Source organism: Hyaena hyaena, unplaced genomic scaffold (genome assembly GCF_003009895.1).
Source record: "Hyaena hyaena isolate Hyena2069 unplaced genomic scaffold, ASM300989v1 scaffold_296, whole genome shotgun sequence".
NCBI classification, from domain to species: Eukaryota; Metazoa; Chordata; class Mammalia; order Carnivora; family Hyaenidae; genus Hyaena; species Hyaena hyaena.
In genome coordinates, this window is record NW_024080931.1 from 1030928 (window position 1) to 1050243 (window position 19316).

General features: G+C 64.5%; 2 protein-coding genes across 2 annotated transcripts in view; one reads left to right on the top strand and one right to left on the bottom strand.

Annotated features, from left to right (window-relative positions):
• Positions 1 to 9641, top strand: part of SH3GL1 (SH3 domain containing GRB2 like 1, endophilin A2) — a 29048-nt gene extending 19407 nt beyond the window's left edge. The window contains exons 2-10 of the mRNA XM_039247574.1: positions 4673 to 4741; positions 5046 to 5118; positions 5871 to 6014; positions 6298 to 6431; positions 6519 to 6677; positions 6969 to 7072; positions 7641 to 7765; positions 7877 to 7933; positions 8355 to 9641. Coding sequence (XP_039103505.1) covers positions 4673 to 4741; positions 5046 to 5118; positions 5871 to 6014; positions 6298 to 6431; positions 6519 to 6677; positions 6969 to 7072; positions 7641 to 7765; positions 7877 to 7933; positions 8355 to 8551 — 1062 coding nt within the window. The 3' untranslated portion in view covers positions 8552 to 9641. The remainder of the gene's footprint in view (positions 1 to 4672; positions 4742 to 5045; positions 5119 to 5870; positions 6015 to 6297; positions 6432 to 6518; positions 6678 to 6968; positions 7073 to 7640; positions 7766 to 7876; positions 7934 to 8354) is intronic.
• Positions 9642 to 9885: 244 nt separating this feature from the next.
• On the bottom strand, positions 9886 to 17992 carry MPND (MPN domain containing). The gene is made up of 13 exons (XM_039247572.1): positions 17914 to 17992; positions 17536 to 17813; positions 16589 to 16825; positions 14920 to 15052; positions 14160 to 14244; positions 13880 to 13976; positions 13522 to 13594; positions 13360 to 13436; positions 12196 to 12364; positions 12029 to 12099; positions 11444 to 11533; positions 10747 to 10839; positions 9886 to 10022 (listed from the first exon to the last, which is right to left on the bottom strand). The coding sequence occupies exons 1-13, from the start codon at positions 17918 to 17920 to the stop codon at positions 9936 to 9938; spliced, it is 1497 nt and encodes a 498-aa protein (XP_039103503.1). The 5' UTR covers positions 17921 to 17992; the 3' UTR covers positions 9886 to 9935.
• Between the last annotated feature and the right edge of the window lie 1324 nt (positions 17993 to 19316).

The following is a 19316-nucleotide window of genomic DNA, read 5'->3' on the forward strand; positions in this document are numbered from 1 at the left end:
AGCTGCTTGTTGGGCAGGGCAGCCAACAGACTTGGCCCTGCGCGATCTATGGTTCTGAGTCACGAGACAGAAGACCATGATGGAAACGAGAGGGGCCCCTCTGCCTGTTTGCTCGAAGCCCTCCAGATGTCTGGAGGCGGCAGGGAGGGCGGGCCCAGTGGGAAGGGTTGGAGGGAGTGTGTCTGTCCTCAGGCCCCTCCCCTCCCCATGACGTCATCCTGGCTCAAATTTTGCAGCTCTGCCTGTTGCCTCTTGGGGCCTTCCGTGTCCAGGCCTGTGGGCAGGGCATTCTGACCCCTCCTCCTAGCCCTGGGGGGGCCCTACGTGGGCCCCGGGCCTCACCCCCGTTCTGTCGCTCACCAGCCCTCCAGTACAGGGCACCATGTAGTCCGACTGGCACGTTTGATGGGTCTGAGCACAGCTCCCATCTCCACATACAGCTCCGTGGCCCGTCACCCGTTTCCTCATCTGTGAAATGGGCCCGCTGGTCCCTGCATCCTCATTGAGTAGATCTGGTGCCCGGCACATAGTAGGCCAGGAATGGTAGCCTCGTGGCCTGAACCTGTGTCACTCTCTGCCCGCCTGGCCTGGCTCTGCCACGTGGGACCCTCCCCTTTCAGGTCCAGCTCAGACAGCACTGGCTCTGCAGCTCACCCAGCTCGGGGCCACGCCCCGCCACCCTTTGGGCGTGTTTACACCTCCTCTGTGACTCTCCGTGACCATGTTCTTCTCTCTCTTGCTCTCTCTTGTACACCTGACGTTTTCCTCTCTCGCACCTGAGGGTGCTCCTCAAGGCCGGGACAGACTCCGGTCCATATCTCTTCCTGCCGCGGACACAGTTCATCACATACCACAGCAGTGAGCTGGTGCTGGCCTGTCCACCCCTCCTCACAGCCGTCAGTGACTGGGGGCAGCAAGTGCTCGCACTGGAGAGCCAGGGGGCCTGTTCGCTGGCCCAGATCCTCAGGGTGGCTAGTCTAGGGCCTCAGCCAGGGTGGGTGGGCCTGGAGCCTCCGGGCCCCCTTGGCCCCTGGCCCTCGTCTCCATCACCTCTTCCGTGCCAGTCGCGCGGGCTCTCCAGCAGTGCCTACGGGCAGCTTCTCCCCTCTGCACCTGGCCCTGGGCTCGCCCTCACTGAGGATGGCGTGGGGAGTGTCATCCCAGCGTCCACAGATGCGCAGGGACACATCAGCTAGCGGAGGCAGGAGGGGAGGCCGGGGCAGGAGAGGTCAGGTGACCTCCAGTGTTAACCTGGGACATGGTCCTTGAGCATTGTGCATAGGCCAGCAGGGCACGGGGTGGCCGGGCACGGCGCAGGACGCGGGAGTAGGAGCAGCAGCCGCTGTTTGGGACCACGTGGTCCCGAGCAGCCCCGCCCCCCGCCCCTCCTCCCCGCCCCTCTGTGCCAGCCTCCTCTTCCTTTTTTCCCCCTTAAACCCTTAGATCAGCAAAGCCGATCATCTGCCCAGGTCACTGAGCCTGCAGGTCGGCCTCTTCGTTTTCCGTGTCATGTATCAATCAGGTTTCCCTGTGGAGGTGATTCGGTCACGGGGCTGCTGCCCTTGGTTTCCTCCCCTTCGGTAGGAGTTGTGACGCTTCCCCACCTGCCACCAAGTGGCCACCCCAATTGGTCTTCAATACTAAAGCCCACAGGCCGACCCCTATGCACCGAAGTCACGTGGGTGCTCTGGGATGAGGCTCTGGCTCCGTTCCCGGCTCACTCACCTCCCAGGTGCCCAGTTCACACAGGTGCCTCAGGTCCACTGCGGATAAACACAAGATCCTGCGACGGGCCACCTTCTGCCTGATGCAGCCTCTTGTGGACACGTCCTTGCAAATGTGATCATTGAAGTTCCCGGAGGGCAGCGTGAGGGAGGCGCGTGAGCAGGGAGGCGTGCCGGCGCGGGGTTTCTTGCTTCCTCACCAGCAGCAAGCACCTCTGCAGGCCGCACGTAGGGGTGCGTGGAGCCGCAGACCCCCGTCCTGTCCTGGAGCGCCTGCTGCCGGGGCAGGGCACGCTCTTCTGCAGGCCAGAGGCAGTATAGTATGGGGGTAACCGGCCAGACGCATGGTGACCGTCCATTTGTGCAGGTTCCGTAAAAGGTACCACAAGGGGAGAGGGAGCTTCCTTCCTGCTGGAGGGGTTCTGAAGCGGGACACGGTGCTGGCACGAAAGCTCATCTGAGGGTAACTCCCGGCCGCCAGCTTGTGGCATAGGCCCCGGGGATCTTGAGAAGACTGTTAAAGACACTGCTCGGAGGCACCACAGAGCAGCGGCCCTCACACGGCAGGTGCCTGACAGCCCAGCCGTGGTCTTTATTAACAGTTGCCCAGCCGCCCCCAGGAGGGACCCCCCCAGGCCCACCGTGCGGGCAGCGCCGGGCCAGGTGGGTGAGGAGTGCAGGCGGACACGGCAGAGCAGAGCCGGGCCTGGGGCCTGAGAGCTCGGGAGCCGGTCTTGCAAAGAGCTAGGTGGGCAACGGGGATCTCGCCTCTGGAGGCCACTGCCAGGTCCCACGGAGTCTCAGCTGGTGGGGGCCACAGGGGCACAGGCGGGCGCCTGGACTGGGGCAGAGCTCTGGACAGTGTTCCGGCGGGGGCGGGGCTCCGTGTCAGCCCCCGGGACACAGCAGCCTGGGTTTCACGGCAGCAGACTGGGAGCACGGTTGGTGATTCAGGCTCGGATGCAGTTGCGGTGGGGGGGGGGGGGGGCTTGTGCCCAGGGGCCGTGGTTTCCACGCACCACCGTGGTCACGGCCCTGCAGGAGGGGAGTCCCCGGCCCTGTCTCAGACATGGAGGGGAGGAGCGGGCCACCAGGGTGGGAGTACGACCGGGCTGTAGAGAGCACCGAGCGAGGGAGCACGGAGGGTGAGCTCTTCTTCGTCTGGGGCACAGGTTGCAAGTGGAGGTGTTATCTCTGCGGCGGGTCTGCTGCTCTTGTTGGGTCTGAAAAAACAGAGTGTGCTTTTCCTGAGCAGCAGTGTCAGGGTCGCACCTTCCCCAGGGACAGGCCCTTCCGGGCCCCCCAGCCCCTCCTCCCAGGCAGCATCCCAGCCCTGAGCCTGCAGGGCTGGCTGCCCGCCCCGTGACAGGAGGCCTGTGGTCCTGGAGAACCCCATTCCTTACGCCCAGGGGTGCCTCCTCGCTTTCGACACGGCCTCCGGCCCTCCCCGTGGAGCACTCGCAGCCCGTCTGCTGGATGCGGCCTGCGCCCCGGGGGCCCCACACGCAGAGGTGCGGGCTCCTGCTGCTGCCGTTGCTGCATGGCTCCCTTGGCATTTGGGCTTCTTGTCATGTTTTCATCTGTTTGGGCTGGTTCCAAGGCCATGAGCCCTGGAGGGAGAGGATGTGGGGGACAGTCAGCTGCTCCCTGAGGGACCGGAGCCTGGAGCTCCCGGGGGTGAGGGGAGACTGGTAGGGACCCAAGTGCATGGACGGCCTGGAAAAGCCGGCCTCACGCGTGGTGCTGAGGAGCTGAGGGCTCCCAAGGGAGGCACCACTCCCGGGCCCCCCCATCCCCTCTGGAAGACTGCAGGGTCTCCCCGCACCCCTCTTCTGGGGGGAAGGATGTGGCTTCTGCCCAGGAGACCTGTCCCCGTCGGCCCCATGCCTGTGTCCGTGTCTTCCTGCACCCGGGGCCCCGGAAGGTGTGGTTTTGAGCACTGATGCTTCAGCTCCCTCCCAGTTCACCAGAAGAGCCTGGTCTCACGTCAGCCAGTGAACTCATTTCCCTCTCTGGCAACCACTGAATTTGAGAACGTCCTGTTTTATCATCATCAAAAGAACCGAAACCGTCCCGTGGAGTAAAGCGGAACGCCCTCCCAGTGCCCAGCATTCCTCACAGAGTGGCTCGCGGAAGCAGGAGGGCGGCCCCTGCCCCCCTACGAGGTCCCTGGGAGGGTGGCGCTCGGCCCAGGCCACCCCAGGTGGCAGCAGTCACGGGGCAGGCCCTGCAGCAGCCCCGCTTCCTTCCCGCCCACCCCCGCCCCCCAGCAGCGGCCTCACCTCTCACCTGCACCCCAGGCCCTCCCTGGACTCCCAGGCTCAGCCCAGTAGAAAACCCCTGACCCACTGGGGCCCTCGGCCCTGTCTCCTTGACCTTTGTTGAGGGGCACGGGCCACAAAGAGACCAGGCAGTCCCCACATCCGTTCCAGCACGGGGCCGCCTCGCTGCAGGCCTGCTGGCTTCTCAGAGGTGCCCGGGGAGGGTCCGTGTCGGGGAAGCGTTAGCCCCAGCTTCCCGAGATTCCTTCCCGGAGATGCCAGGAAAGTGGGGAGAGGGAGCTGTGTGATTCCCTGAGCAAAGAGGCTTTGGTGAACCTCTTCCCCACGCCTAGAGCTGAACTGTGGCGCCGCTGGGTGTGGGCAGCTAAACCCCATGAGGGGACATCACTGAGCTGTTGGCTGGCCCTAGGCCGGTCTCCGGGAGTGGGGGACGCTCAAGGGGTAGGCATGGCCACCTTGGGTCTGAAGGAGGTGTGGGTTTGGAGCTCCGTGGTGGCTCAGCCACCCACCTCACCCTTGGCTGCCGAGCTCGCCATCCCTGGGGGACCACCGTGGGCGTGCCGACCCCTTGATCCGCTCCTGCTGGCGGTGGACGTGGCTGGAGAGCCTCCTCAGGCCTCTCCTTCATCTGAGGCTCACACTGTTTTCCCTCCTTCTGTCCCCCAGCTGGTCAGTGAGAAGGTCGGAGGGGCCGAAGGGACCAAGCTCGATGAGGACTTCAAAGAGATGGAGAAGGTACCAGGAGAGGCCGTGCTCCCTGACTGGTGCTCAGCACCGTTGGCCAAACGCCCGTGGCCACAGTGCCACATATGCGCTGCAGGGGGCCTCCTACGTGGACGGATCCCCAGCTTTGGGGGACCCGTGTAGCAAACCCCGAGGAGGCAGGGAGGCCGGCAGCCCTCTGAGCGGCAGGCGGCCCTTGTGTGGGCTCTGAGGCGGGTGGGGCTGGGGGGGGCGGCGAGGGCCGGCCAGGGGCCCCTGGTTTGGCCTCAGGTGCCGTGACGGTTGCCACACCCCCACACACCGCCTCTCTCCACAGAAGGTGGACGTTACCAGCAAGGCTGTGACGGAAGTGCTGGCCAGGACCATTGAGTACCTGCAGCCCAACCCAGGTGGGGGCCAGCCGGCCGGGAGGGTCTGTACCCACGGGGGGCGTTCTGGTCACTGGAGCACGAAGGGGAATACGGGCTCCGAACTGAAATGCCCAGGGCAGGCGGGTTGTGTGTGTGGCTGGGTCGCACGGTGGGGAGGGCTGGCCCAGCCTTGTCACCCTGACAGTCCCAGCAAAGGGGAGCATCTTTTCCGCAGAACCGACTCATTAGACCAGTAGGAATTGGTTGCCCGCCCCTTTGCTGGGCCGCAGCCACCTGCCCACCTTTGGAGCATGAGGTGGGGGTCCCCTAGTCCAAGATGGGGACAGGGACCTTCCCCTGAGGGAAATCCAAATACAGGTTCCTGTAGCAGGTGATGGATGTGGGATGGGCAGCAACACCAGCTGTGTCCCTTCAGCCTGGGGCAGGTGGAGGGAAGCGTGCCCCACCCCCACCTCAGGTGGGGTTGGGTCTGGGGCACCAGTGCACACCTGTACCTGCCCCCCTCCCCTTCTCTGAGGTGCTCCTCCCCAGGCCAGGGAAGGCGGCTTCTCGGTCAGAGCTGGGCTGCGGGACGAGGAAGCCCAGAGGGGCCCTGAGGAGCTGGCCACCCCTGCCTCCTGCCAGGGCTCCTTTGTGGCTGATGGCTGTGCTTTAGGAAGAAGGGTGTTGGGGAGAGGGAGGAACCCAGAGAGAAGCAGCCTCTCGAGTGCAGATCTCGGGGCTTCGTGAGAGAGACCAGCTGCGTGCCTACCCAGCCCGCTCTGTTCCAGCCTCGCGGGCCAAGCTGACGATGCTCAATACCGTGTCCAAGATCCGCGGGCAGGTGAAGAACCCGGGCTACCCGCAGTCAGAGGGCCTGCTGGGCGAGTGCATGATCCGCCACGGCAAGGAGCTGGGCGGCGAGTCCAACTTTGGTGAGGGCTGCGGGGACGAGGGACGATCGGGGTGTTGTTGGCTGTAGGGCCGCGGCCTCCAGCAGGCTTGCCCTGCAGCGGACTCTGGGGAGGCTGGTCCTTGGAGCGGGAGCATGTCAGACCCCGTCATCGCCGGCTTCTGGCTTCCGGGGCTCAGGTTCCGCCCATAGGGTCCCTTATTTGCTCCTGAAGTCTGGCATCTGGGCTCAGAGGGCAGTTTTTTAGTGGGGGGAGGGCCTAGGCGACGACCTCCCGTGCCAGTTTCTCCCCCGCTCTGCTGCAGGCGACGCCCTGCTGGATGCTGGGGAGTCCATGAAGCGCCTGGCAGAGGTCAAAGACTCCCTGGACATAGAAGTCAAGCAGAATTTCATCGACCCCTTGCAGAATCTGTGTGACAAAGACCTGAAGGAGATCCAGGTGCTGCCCCTGCCCCTCCCTGTCCCCCTCCTCGCCGCCCAGACCCCCTGTGCGGCCCCCCAGTTCACACGCACCCCCCGACCCCAGCACCACCTGAAGAAGCTGGAGGGCCGCCGCCTGGACTTCGACTACAAGAAGAAGCGGCAGGGCAGGATCCCCGACGAGGAGCTGCGCCAGGCCCTGGAGAAGTTCGAGGAGTCCAAGGAGGTGGCCGAGACCAGCATGCACAACCTCCTGGAGACGGATGTACGGGGCCTCCCTGGAGGCGGGGCCCGTGGGCGGGGCCTCCCTGGAGGCGGGGCCTGTGGGCGGAGTCACGCGTGCCCCACCCACAGTGAGTTCAGCCCCCAGTCAGCCTGAAAGGGCGGCGGCGGCGGCGGGACCTAAGGGGGCACCTCCGGCTGCAGGAGAGGGTCAGGCACAGGGGGAGGGGCGGCCCTATGCCAGAAGCAGTCTGGGGAGGCTCCCTAAAACTGGGGGCCTTGGAGGGAGGGCTCACAGGGAGAGCCTCCCCTTCAGTGGGCGGCCCCTCTGCAGATCGAGCAGGTGAGCCAGCTGTCCGCGCTGGTGGATGCCCAGCTGGACTACCACCGGCAGGCCGTGCAGATCCTGGACGAGCTGGCCGACAAGCTCAAGCGACGGTGAGCCCCACCCTGCTTCGTGCTTGGCCAGGGCGCCCAGGACCCCGGGGTTCTCCCACGGGTGCCTGGGCTGGTCCTTCAGGGCACCCAGGACACCACCAGCTTCTGCGAGACCGCACTCCGGGCAGGGGTTCCAGGAGGAAGGCGTCGTTGGGCTTGTCCCGGTTGGGGGTGGGGGGAGTGGCCCGAGGATGGCAGAGACCAGGAGAACCAGGCCTGTCACAGGTCCGGGCCGAGGGCCACATTACCCAGACGGCGGCGCACAGGGCTCCTGTCTCAGAGCCGTCCGGTAGTCCAGAGCCTGGGAGGGGGGCCTGGGCAGCCGTGGTCTAGGCAGGGAGGCGCGCAGGGGGCTTCGGGGTTTGGCAGGACCTGGCCAGCTGGCAGCCAAGGGCCCGAGCTGGGGAAAACCACCGGTGGCGGGCGGGAGCTTTTGGTTAGACCCATGGGGCCGCTGTGCAGGCCTGGCGCGGGAGCAGCAGCATGAACCCGGGCGGCGGTGGCCCTTCCCCACGGTGCGCGCGGGACGTGGGCCGCCGGTGCTCACAGCTCTCCTGCCTGCACGCAGGATGCGGGAAGCCTCCTCCCGACCCCGGCGGGAGTACAAACCCAAGCCTCGGGAGCCCTTCGACCTCGGGGAGCCGGAACAGTCCAACGGGGGCTTCCCCTGCGCCACGGCCCCCAAGATCACAGGTGAGCGGGGAGGCAGGGGGCTGCCCCCCAGTCGCTGCCCCCTTCAGACCGCAGAGCCAGGCCCAGCCCCGGGTCTTTTTCAACCCACTTCTGTGCTTTGTCTGCAAGCAGCCTCGTCCTCTTTCCGATCTTCTGAGAAGCCCATCCGGACCCCCAGCAGGAGCATGCGTGAGTGTCCCCGCGGGCGCGGGCCCTGCCCTCGCACGACTCGCCTCCGTCCGCACCACTGTGTCAGGAGGGCCCGTCTCCCCTCCTGATGCCCCTCCTCTCCGCCCTGCTCAGGCAGGGGTGGAGCTGGGCGCAGGCGGCGCGGCATGGCCTCTCTGGCCCCCAGCCTCCCCGGCGGCTTGAGGGGGTATCCCACAGGCTCTCCATGCCGGGGGCTCCTGGCACCTGTCAACCCCATGCCCCTGGGCGTCCCTAGCTCTTCCCAGGAGGATTTTGTTGGCTGCTCGACAGAGCCTCTTGCTCCTTGTTCTTCCTGACAAAGCCGGGGGGGGGGGGGGGGGCGCGGCCCACAGGCCAACCAGGAGGGGCGGGAGGGAGGGGAGGAGCCATCGGTCTGAGCCGAGCAACCCCCACCCCCCAGCCCCACTGGACCAGCCGAGCTGCAAGGCTCTGTACGACTTCGAGCCTGAGAATGCGGGGGAGCTGGGCTTCCATGAGGGTGACGTCATCACGCTGACCAACCAGATCGACGAGAACTGGTACGAGGGCATGCTCCACGGCCAGTCGGGCTTCTTCCCCCTCAGCTACGTGGAGGTGCTCGTGCCCCTGCCGCAGTGACTGCGTCGCCCCGGCCCCGTCCGGATGGCCTGCATTCCACCCGCCTGTGCAGCTGCGACGGTGCCCGTGGGCGCTCCCAGGGCGCCGGGGAAGGCGGGCCTCGCCAGGGCAGCCGGGCTGGATGTCGGGGAGGGGCCTGCGTCTGCCAGGGCCACCCACGGTCCCCAGTCTACGCGGCAGGCTGGGGGCCGGGCAGTATCTCTGCTCCCGGTGCCCGGAGGGGGCTAACACTAAGGTGCTCTTAGAAACACTAACTTCCTCCCACCCCTCCAGGAACGGGTAACTCCAGGGGGCCCCTTCCCTCACACATGCGCGTGCACACACCCCGTCCCCCTTCCCGTGCCAGGAGACCTGCCCTTAACAGGAGACGGGTGTTCTGAGCAGGACCCCTGGCCCAGATCCCCCACCCTGGTTTCCACTTCACCCCAACACTCCCTCCCAGCCCCAACTCCAGGGCTCCCCAGGCAGGGCACACCCGCGGATGCCACCTCCCTGGGGAGAGACAGGCTGGGGTCCTCAGGGTTCCCCTAAAGACCGGCCCTCTCCGAGCAGCCTCGGAGGTGCTGTGGTCTCCCTCCTCCAGCGCCCTCTGCCTTGCCCCGCACCCCTGCTTCCCTTCCCACGTGTCGGGGGCCCCAACCCAGACAAGCACACGGGACGTTCCTGTGGCACAAACCGCCACCACCAGCCGTGCGCACCACAGCCGCTGTCCTGCAGGCACCCTCAGCCCCCCCCCCCCCCCCGGGACCACCCTCCGGAGGGTTACAGGGCAGCCACTGCCATCTCCCTACACACAGACCAAGGCGGCAGCTGCCCTGCCCAGCAGAGCTGAGCCCTGCCTCCACTTCCCCTCCTGCCTAATCCAAAAATTGGCTTGACCAGGGGACCTCGGGACTGGATCACATTCCCCTCCTCTGATCACCTTGCAAAGCCCCAGGGACACCGGGCTCTGAGGCCCCTCGTTGCCATCCACGGGGGGGGGGCGCAGACCTCCCAGCAGACACGAGCGGTGTAACCTGGGTCGCAACCAAGGGCAGATTGAAATGTAATCCTGATTCTTTTTTTAAAGTATTAAATGTCTCTTTCTACAGCCTCTTGCTTGATTGGGGTGCAGGGCGGCTCTTTCCCCCGGCTCCGCTGGACACCCAGAGCCAGGCCGGTGCCCAGCCAGCAGCGCGGGCAGGACGTCCTCCAGGCGTCCTGCGGCCCCAGGGAGTCCACACCATGGGTGCTCTGAGGGGCCCCTCCTGTCCCGCTGCCCAGAGCAGTCTGGGTGCACAGGGACAGGTGCAGCCCCCGCGCCCCCCCCCCCCCCGTGACACACACGCCCAGGCTCTTTGCTTCTGTCCTTTATTACCCGCGCCCCAGCCGCTGCATGGTCCCCTCAGCCCCCTGGTTTGAGAAGGCTGTAAACCTGCTCCAGCACGTGGCACAGGCCCTGGTCCTTGGGCGTCCTGCTGGCCAGAGAGATCTGAAAGGGGCAGGGCCGGCGCCTCAGGGCTGTGCCCTGTTGTCCTGGTCTCACCGGCTCCCCTCTACTAGCCACCCTACACGGTAGTGTCCCCAAGGCAAGGTTTTAGTTATAAATGAGGTGGCCTGCTCACGCGAATGTTCTGGGTTTTGGGGGGACGGGCATCTGCACATTCCAAATCCTGCTTTCTTCCCAGCCGCCTCCCATCCAGGCTCTCTCAGCCCCTGCGTGGGGGGCCGCCCCCGCCCCACCAGCCCAGGGACAGGGTGGAGGTGACCTGTGGCAGCCGGAAGCTCCGGTCACTCTTGAAATTTGAACAAAACAAGCAAACGTGCAAACCTGCATTTCTCTGAGGGCTTCCAAGCAGGAAGCCGGTCACACGCCGGGGCCAAGCCCTACAGCGTCCCACTGACTGACGGAAGGGCCAGCGAGCCGCAGACACCTCTGCTCCGCGCTCTGCCGGCGCTGGGAGCTCTGAACCGCCCCCCGCTTCTGCACTCGAGTGGGCGGCCCCCTTTCTATCTGCGCTGGAATGGGGCGCTCGGTCACTGCGACCACCTGGCTGGGAGCCAACAAGACAGCTGGCAGGCAGCGGTGACACGCAGCTAAAATACGTCACACGGGACGATTTGGGACAGCACTTCCTCGGGCTGCCCAGGGATGGATTCTCAGGGGTCCCCAGAAATGGGCTTCCCAAGGGGTCTGCACGGGACACGAATCTCACCTTCAGCTTGTCGAGGTACGTGTGCTCCTGGCTCCAGGGCTCCTGGAACCTCACGAGGTCAGGGGCGCCCTTGTAGAACTCCACCAGCAGCATCTGCGGGGCAGGGGGCCGCTGGGACGCCTCGCTCGCGCCCGCCCTCCCGTGCCAGGTGCAGGGGGCACCCGGGACCCAGACCGCTGAGCAGGGCCACCAGGTGGGACGAGGGTGGCTCAGCAGGAGGCCCCCGAGCGGGGACTGGAGCGGCCCCAGGCGCGGGAGGCACGCGGAGTGCGTGAGACGCGGGACTGCGTATCCGCAGGGGCCTGACCCCGCCCCCTCGTGCAGCGTCCGCAAAACTCTCCGTGATCCCCCAGGTATGACCCACTAGCTCCTTGTTTTAAATGCCGGTTGGAACCCTGATGCTAAAAGCCAGCTGGGTCCTCAAGTCCCCTCACGTGCCTCCATTTGGGGAATCAGTGCGGGTGCAGAGGTGGGGGGCGGGGCGCCGCGCCTCCCGTAAGTTCCAGAACAGTAAGGTCAGGTGGGGAAGCAGGTGGGCAAGGATCAGGGGCTCGAGCCTCAGAGCCACAGGTGATTTTCAGCCCCAGACCAGGAGTCTGACCCCTGCCCTGATGTGGCACATTCAGCCATCCTGGGCCCGGCAGCTCCACCCGCCCCTCTCAGGGGCCCTGTGCGCCCCACCCAGGAGTGAGCTCACCATCTCATGAAGGATGTCATTAGTCAGGAAGTTGTCCTGGACGTAGGCCATCTCCACGTCCATGGGGATGCCGTAGTCACTGGGCCTTTGCTGGCAGGGACACAAGTCAGTCACTCACAGCCTCCGATCCCGTGAGGGACGTGTCCGGGGCCAGCAGAGGGTCACGCTGCCACCAGGTTCAGAGCACGTGAGTCCTCCACCGAAGGCCGCGGTGCGATTCCGGAGGCGGTGTGGCCCTGCCCCCAGCAGGAGAGGCCGAGAAGCGAGCCACACACCCTGGAATTGCTCCCCAACCCCGATTTCTGGCCCCGGGACAGACCTGGGGAACGGCACGGGGCAAGGTTCGGGAGGGAGGCCGCCTTGGCGGTAAGGGCGGCACGCTGCACGTGACGCCCGCACCTTTTCACCATCGGTCACCACCCCGGCCCTCTTGGGAGCCTCGGACGGTGCGGCGGTCATGTTCCCATCTCACGGGGGAAACTGAGGCCCCAGCTCCCCTAAATGAACCCAGAACCAGAGTCCTGGCCACGGACCATCAACAGGCCCCTCCCGGCCCGCCCTGCCTCGCCCCACAGCCCCGCCTACCTCAGGGGGCGGCATCACCCAGAAGGGGGAGATCTTGGACTCGGGGCCCGGGTTGCCAGCGTAGTAAGGGGCTGCAGGACAGCGAGAGCAACGGGAGTGGGGTCGGCGCCCCCGCCGGCCCGCGCGCGCCCCCGCCGGCCCGCGCGCGCGCCCCCGCCCGCACTTACAGCAGAGCAGGGCGAGGCACGGCTGGAAGCCGTTGCTGGAGCCCTGCAGCCGCAGCTGGTAGTCCATCTGCGAGTCGATGTCCTGCAGCGACGGCAGCGCGGGGCTGTGCGGGTGGCTGTGGTACCAGCCCACCAGGGACAGGCCGCGCAGCAGCAGGCTCTGGTAGATCTGGGGGCACAGGCGAGGCTGCGGTAGGGCCGGGGGAGCCGCACCCACCCCTCCCAGCCGCCAGCGCACCTGCTCCATCCCCATTCGAGGCCAGCAATTAATATGTGCCTGCTGCATGCCTGCCCTGGGGACACAGCGGTACCAAGACAGACCCTGCCCCCGCCCTCAAGGAGGCCAGTGGAGGGGGGAGGGTCAACAAATACATCAAAAAGATACACCTGTCACAAAGCAAAGGCAAAAGCTTATCTTCGGCGTGCAGTATCCGCAATTTCCGGCACGCAGTAGGCACTCAAATAGTTACACAGGAGGCCGTGTGGGCCCTTGAGCAGGAACAGGCTTTTCTAGATGCCTTCGGCAGGCAGAGGCAAGCGCTGGCATAAGGACCAAGGAAGGGGTGGGCCGAGAGACCGAGCCGAATCCGCACCCATTCACCTGTCCCCATGTCAGCGGTTAGGTGGGTGTGGCGCGTGGGGCACCGTGCCCGGCACATACAAAGCACCACTATGACAACTCTATTAAGAACAGCAACCAATATTCACGGGGCTTTTTTGTTTGTTTGTTTTGTTTTTTTAAATATTTTTATTTATTTCTAGGAGAGAGAGAAACAGCGTGAGCAGCGGAGGGTCAGAGAGAGAGGGAGTCACAGACTGAAGCAGGCTCCAGGCTCTGAGCTGGCAGTCAGCACAGAGCCCGACGCGGGGCTCGAACCCACGAACCGCGAGATCATGACCTAAGCGAAAGTCGGACGCTTAACCGACTAAGCCACCCAGGCGCCCCTCACGGGGCTTTTACAATGTGCCAGGCACGGTGTGGAATCGGAGGCTCAGGGAAGGAGGGCCACGGACAGGGTCACAGGTCACACCCCTGGAGCGGGCGCTCACACACACTCTTTGGCACACTTGTTTTGCACTGCTAGCTACCGGGACGGGGTAGCCAGGACAGCTGTGTCCAAGGCACCCCTCCCCACGACACCCTGACCCCACGCACCCCCTCACCTCCTCTTCCATGGTGGCCGCCGTATCCGCGTCCCCCAGCCGGCTCCGACAGGGGAAGGCTCTCAGCACCGTGAGCACTGCGCGGAGGCGAGGAGAAGGTGTAGACACCAACCCCGGCCCCAAACACAGACCCCCCCTGCCCACCTGGCCCCAAATACCCACTCTGGCTGTTGATGTCCCAGCGGCCCCCCAGGTACCCCACGACCTCGCTTCGAGTCAGGTGGCTGTGGAAGTCCTGGGGAGGGGACGGACACCAGAAGAGCGGCTCAGGCTGCGGCCCGGTCCCAAATGCCCCCCCTCTGGGCTGAGCCCCTGCGATGTGCAGGCACCACCCCACCGGCTTCCCCCTCCTCCACTGAAACACGGATTGAGTGCCTACTGTTTACCAGTACTGAACAAAACAGAAAAGGCCTCTGCCCTCGTAGAGCTAACCTCCCAGGGACCCCTTCCAGGCGCCCCAGCCACCTGCCCAGGTCTGGCCCTTGGCCCTCAAGGGACAAGGTGACAGCTGGGCACGCACCAGCAGGAAGAGCACATTGCTGGAGACGGCCACATTGAACGGCTGGAACTTGTTAATGGCGGCGAAGGATGTTACTTCCACCAGGGTGTGGGGGTTCCTGTAGGAACCAGAGGGTCCCGCGGCTTCAGGAGCTCAGCCCCAAGCCAGCTCCCCAGGCCCCCGGCCAGAGCCAGCACTGAGCACCTGAGGCCTTATGCCCCCCACCCCCCATTCTCACCCCCTGCAACCGGAGCCAGTACATCTGGGGGTGGGGGTGCAGCGGGCACAGGGTGTGTCTGACCTGGCAGAGTCCCGGCTGCCCAGCATGCAGTACCGCACAGGGACCCGGATCTTGTTTTCCACCTGCTTCCCAGGGGGCGTGGCCTCTGTGGGGCGGGGGAGGGGGAGAAGGCCGCCTCAATCCCTCCCCCACCCCAAAATGCAAAACAAAGACCAAGAAACCCAAGGAAAAAACCCTCCAGGGGTAGCTTCAAAACTCAGGCCCCAGAACCCAGAGATCGAGTGGCGGGTTAATGCACTGGAAAAAAAGATTAAAATACCAGAGGAAGGACTTAGGAAATCAGGCGGGCACCCCACTCCAGGAAACCAGGCAGGGGCCAGAGGCATCAGACAAAGAAATCCTACAGGGGAGCATGGTGAAGAAATCAGGCAGCGGGACCAAGGAATCCAGCATTAGGGCTGAAGAGGCCAGTAGGGGGGTGGGGGGGACCCGACTCTTGATTTCGGCTCAGGTCATGATCTCAGGGTTTGTGGGTTGAGCCCCAGTCGGGCTCTGCAATGACAGCACGGAGCCTGCTTGGGATTCTCTCTCTCTCTCTCTCCCTCTCTCTCTCTGCCCCTCCCCTGCTCAGGATCTCTCTCGCTCTCTCTAGCTCTCAAAATAAACATTAAAAAAAAAAGGCAGCGTGAAAGAAATTAGGCAGTGGAACTAGAAGTTGGCCAGGCACATCTCAGCGCTGAGAATAAAAGGCCAGATCTGCCCCGCAGCCACCTCCTCAGCTGAGTTCGGCGCGCTTCCTGCCACCCTCCAAGCCTCTCACCAGGGTGGGCAGTCTCCAAGGGTCCCTTGGCAGGTGGTCTCCGACTCTTGTCCTCAGCGGAGACCCCGGCCAGAACGTCCTCCTCTTCTTCCTCCATCAACAGGTCCTCTTCCTCCCCTTCACTGGCGGGGCTCTGGTGGGGGGGGGGGGGGTCTGAGCCTTAGGGTCCTGCCATTGCCACAAGGGCCCACTAGAGGGAGCGAGTGAGCAAGAGCGGCCTGAGGTCCTGGTCAGCTCAGCTCAGAGTGCCTTCCAGCAGCTGCCGGAGACTCAAACCTCTCCGCTTTTACAAGCTGTGCAGCTTCCGGCAAGCGCCCTAAACTCTCTGAGCTCTATTCGCCTCCTCTCCAGCGCATAGGGACAGCATCAGGGTGAAATGAAATAATGCCTGCAAGCTATAGCACACCTCCTGTGGATCCATTCACTGAGCAAGCAAGTGCTTACAGGGATTATTTTACCAGATTCTCTCCATAATCACTCTTGATCTGCCCTCAACTGCCCCTGCTTGGATGACCTCTCGGTGTCCAGTGTCCAGCAGGCACGTGGTCTCGCTGCGGTGCCTGGCCAGTCCCAGCTCCTTCTCCTGGGAGCACCTCTGGGACCCGGCTTCCCTCCCATCTCTCCAGTCCCCTCCGTCTCCCACCCCTCCTCCGGTGCGCAGCCTGGGAGCTCGGGCCACTTCTCTCCCTACTCGCTCCTCTACTGGGCAGCCTCGTCCACTCTCGGGACTGGACCTTGTCTCTGGCCCGACCACCCCCACAGTCCTGTCTCCAGCCCGGGCCTCCCTCGAGCTCCAGACTCAGCATCCAGCTAATCCAGGGGGCCTGGGGGCCGGGGGGCTCCCGGGCGCCTCGCACTCAGCTCAACCACCACGCTGCACCGACTGTCCCCCAATCCTCCCCAATCCTGCCGACGGCCGCCTCACTCATCCACTTGCTCGGAACAAAACATCTCTCCAAAGCAACATCTGATGCGACAGCAAATCCCGTGAGATCCACCTTTAAAATCAGCCAAAACTTGCCCACTTCATCCCCCATCAAGTGTCCACCTGGTCCACGCCATCATCTCCTGCCTGGACCAGTTCTGTCACCCGCATCGTGGTCCCCAGCTTTCACCATCGCCTCCCCCGCTAGTCTGTATGCCAGACAGAGGCCACCAGGGGGCGCGTATGGGCACCTGAGTCAGGTCAGTCCAGCCTCTCTGCCTTCCTGTGCTCCCCCCCACCTCGGGGTAAAAACCCTGTGCTCCCGGCCTGTTTCCAGCATGCCATCCGCCCTGCAGATTTCAGATCTCCAGCCAAATATACGTAGAAGATACATACAGATACTGTTATCTCCATTTACATACGAAGAAGAATTAGCACCCTGAGAGGGCCGTAGGCCAAGTTCACCAGCTGGTGAATATTCAAAGATAGATTACTATCATAGCATTGGAAACTCCCAGGTCTGGTCCTGGCCACTGTCTCCCCGGCCCCTCAGCTACTTAAGACATGCAAGCCTCTGGCTGTATCAGCCAATCATGTTGCTTCCTACCTCTGTGGCTCTGCTGTGCCATTCCGCCCTTCACCTAGCTCTACCAAACTCCTGTTCATCCCGCAGAGCCCCAGCTCCAATGCCCTCACTCCGGGTACTCCTTATCCAACAGTGATCCAGGAGGCTGAAGGACGCACCTCATCGGCAGCAGCCGTGGGAACGTGGAGCTGGTGTCGCCGGAGCCAGGCTGCCTTGTACTTATCCAGTTTCTGGCCCTTGTACTTGACCGAGGCCCAGCCACAGCCGGACTTCTTGGCCGGGTTCACCAGCTTCTTGCAGTGGGTGGCCCAGGCGCTGGGTGAGTTGAACACCTGTCCCGTTTCCTGCCACACGATCCTCCCGTCGGGTTGTAGGTCTCCCATGAATTTCTTCCCCTGCAGTAAGTAACAGCGGCATGGCTGCGCCGGGGGCCTGGTGCCCGCGACGGCACCTCCAGGAAGTGTTCCTGGACCCCCCGCTGCTCCCCAGGGCTTGGCACCCATCTCTGCCCACAGCATCCCTCCCAGGAAGCCTTCCGGCTTACGTGCCTCCCCGTCCCTGGATGTCCACAGTCAGTCCTCATCAGCCTGGATTAAAACTGCCCAGCTCTATGTCTGCCCACCCACTCACCGGACCGGGAACCCCCAAGGGGCAGGGGCAGGGCCTGCTGGGGTCCTAACAGCACACAGCCTGCCACACAGCAAGTGCTCCATTCACGAACTGTCCCCATTCACAGGGCACAGAGCTACGGCAGCAAACGTGGGAAGCACAGTGTAGCAGGCGGCCTGCTGGGCGCTGTATTCCTTTGACCCTCATACAACCCCGCGAGAGGAAAAAAAAAAATCCCATTTTACAGACGAGGAAACCAGGATATGGACAGGCTGAGTAAGGTCACACAACCAGGAAAGCGGCCGAGCCTCAGTTTCTCCTTCGTGGAATGGGCTGTTTGGTAAACGATGGCCTACAGCCCAGAAGGGCTCATGCAGGGTCTGGATGCTCCGTTTCAATTTCCCCCCCCCACACGTGGGCTCGGCCGGGGACAGGGAGCCTCAGTTTCCCCTTCCTGCCCCAGCCGGGATGGGATGGGGGGAATGGGGACGCTCACCAGGTAGTAGATGGATAGCACCCCGGCGCCGGGCTCCAGCAGAGCATCTTTGAGGAGCACCCGCAGCGTGACCGCGCGCCGGGTGAGCGCGCCCCCCGGCCCGCCGCAGCCCCCCGGCCCCGCCCCGGCTCCGGCCGCGCCGCCGCCGCCGCCGCCGCCCCCTCCGCGCGCGCCGCCAGCTCCAGCCGGCCTCTCGGGGTCTTCGGCCTCCGCCTCGTCCTCGTCCTCATCCGGTGCCTCCTCGCCCGTGCCGCCCGCCGGGGACAGCGGCTCCGGAGCTGCGGACGGCGACAGGCTGCAAGGGGCCGCGCGCCCGCGGCCGCCCGGGCCTCCCGACCCCACGCTGCCCACCCCGACCCGCAGCCAGGCCCACAGTACCTGCCATGGCCGCTCCGCCCAGAGCGCGCTGCGTCGCGTGCGACTGGCGCGCCGCTGGCTCTTTCTTCCCGGCACGTGACACGGCTCCGCCCCGGGGAGGAGGAGCCCCAGCCCGGGGGCGGGAGGAGGGCTCGGCCTGCCCCCCGCACCAGCGGGAAAACGGAGGCTCACGGCCGCCTTCCGTGGGAGGCGAGTGGCAACCTACAAGGGGGGAAACTGAGGCCCCGGGACTTCCGCTTTGGGGGAAATAGTGGCTCCACTGAGGCGGCCTGTTGCCGCATTTAGACCAGGAGCTGGGGGGCGCGGGGGACATGGGAGACTCAGTTCACTGGGACCGGATGGGATGTGACACTTGAGGGACGAGAAGTCTCGGCTGTGGAGACCAGGGGAGAAACTGAGGCCCAGGGAAGGAGCCACAGCGCCCTGGGGCTGCGGGCCGAGTGGGGAAGGTCTGAAGCGCCTGAGGCGGGGAGCCTGGCTGGCTCAGTCCGCAAAGCGTGCGCCTGTTGACCTCGGGGCTGTAAATTCAAGTTCCATCTTGGGTGTAGAGATTACTTTTAAAAAATAAAATTTTAAAAGTAACAATAGGGGCGCCTGGGGGGCTCAGTCGGTTAAGCCTCCGACTTCGGCCCAGGTCATGATCTCGAGGTCCATGAGTTCGAGCCCCGCGTCGGGCTCTGTGCAGCCAGCTCAGAGCCTGGAGCTGCTTCGGATTCTGTGTCTCCCTCTCTCTCTGCCCCTCCCCTGCTCATGCTGTGTTTCTCTCTGTCTCTCAAAAACAAATAAACGTGAAAAAAAAAATTTTAAGCAGTAAAAATAAAGCGCCTAAACCGGACCTCAGTCTCTAAAGGGTTAACTTCCACCGCCCCCCCAACCCCCCCTCCGGGCCAATTCCAGGGTTAGACCCAAGCGGAGCCAACCAACCAATTATCGGAGGGTCATTTAAACTTCAACCAATAGGCAGCAGCCGTGGGATTCCCACCAGCCAAACAATGTTAAACCGCTGCTTCCGCCAAACTCGGACGTCCCGGCCAATCACAGGAGGCCCTGAGCCTCACGTGCCCATTCAGGTGTAGGATTTGGTCCACTGCCAGCCAATCAGATCCCGGGGGCGTGCCCTCAGCCTGGCGCACCGCCCTCCCCCCGCCCACTTCGCACCCACCTCGCGCCGGGCGCTCGGAGGCGGGGCACGTTCGGGTCCCCGCGGCGTGGTTTCAGTGCCGTCCTTTGTCCCCGGTCCCTGTCCCAGGACCTTTGCTCCCAGGCACAGCGACACTTCCCAGGACTAGGAGTCCCCAGGCCCTGGCAGGGCTGCGAGCCGGGGTGGGGACTTCCCGAAGCCGCCGGGAATGCGGGCTAGGCTCCACCCCAGACCGGTTTACTCCGCCCAGTTTGGAAGCGGG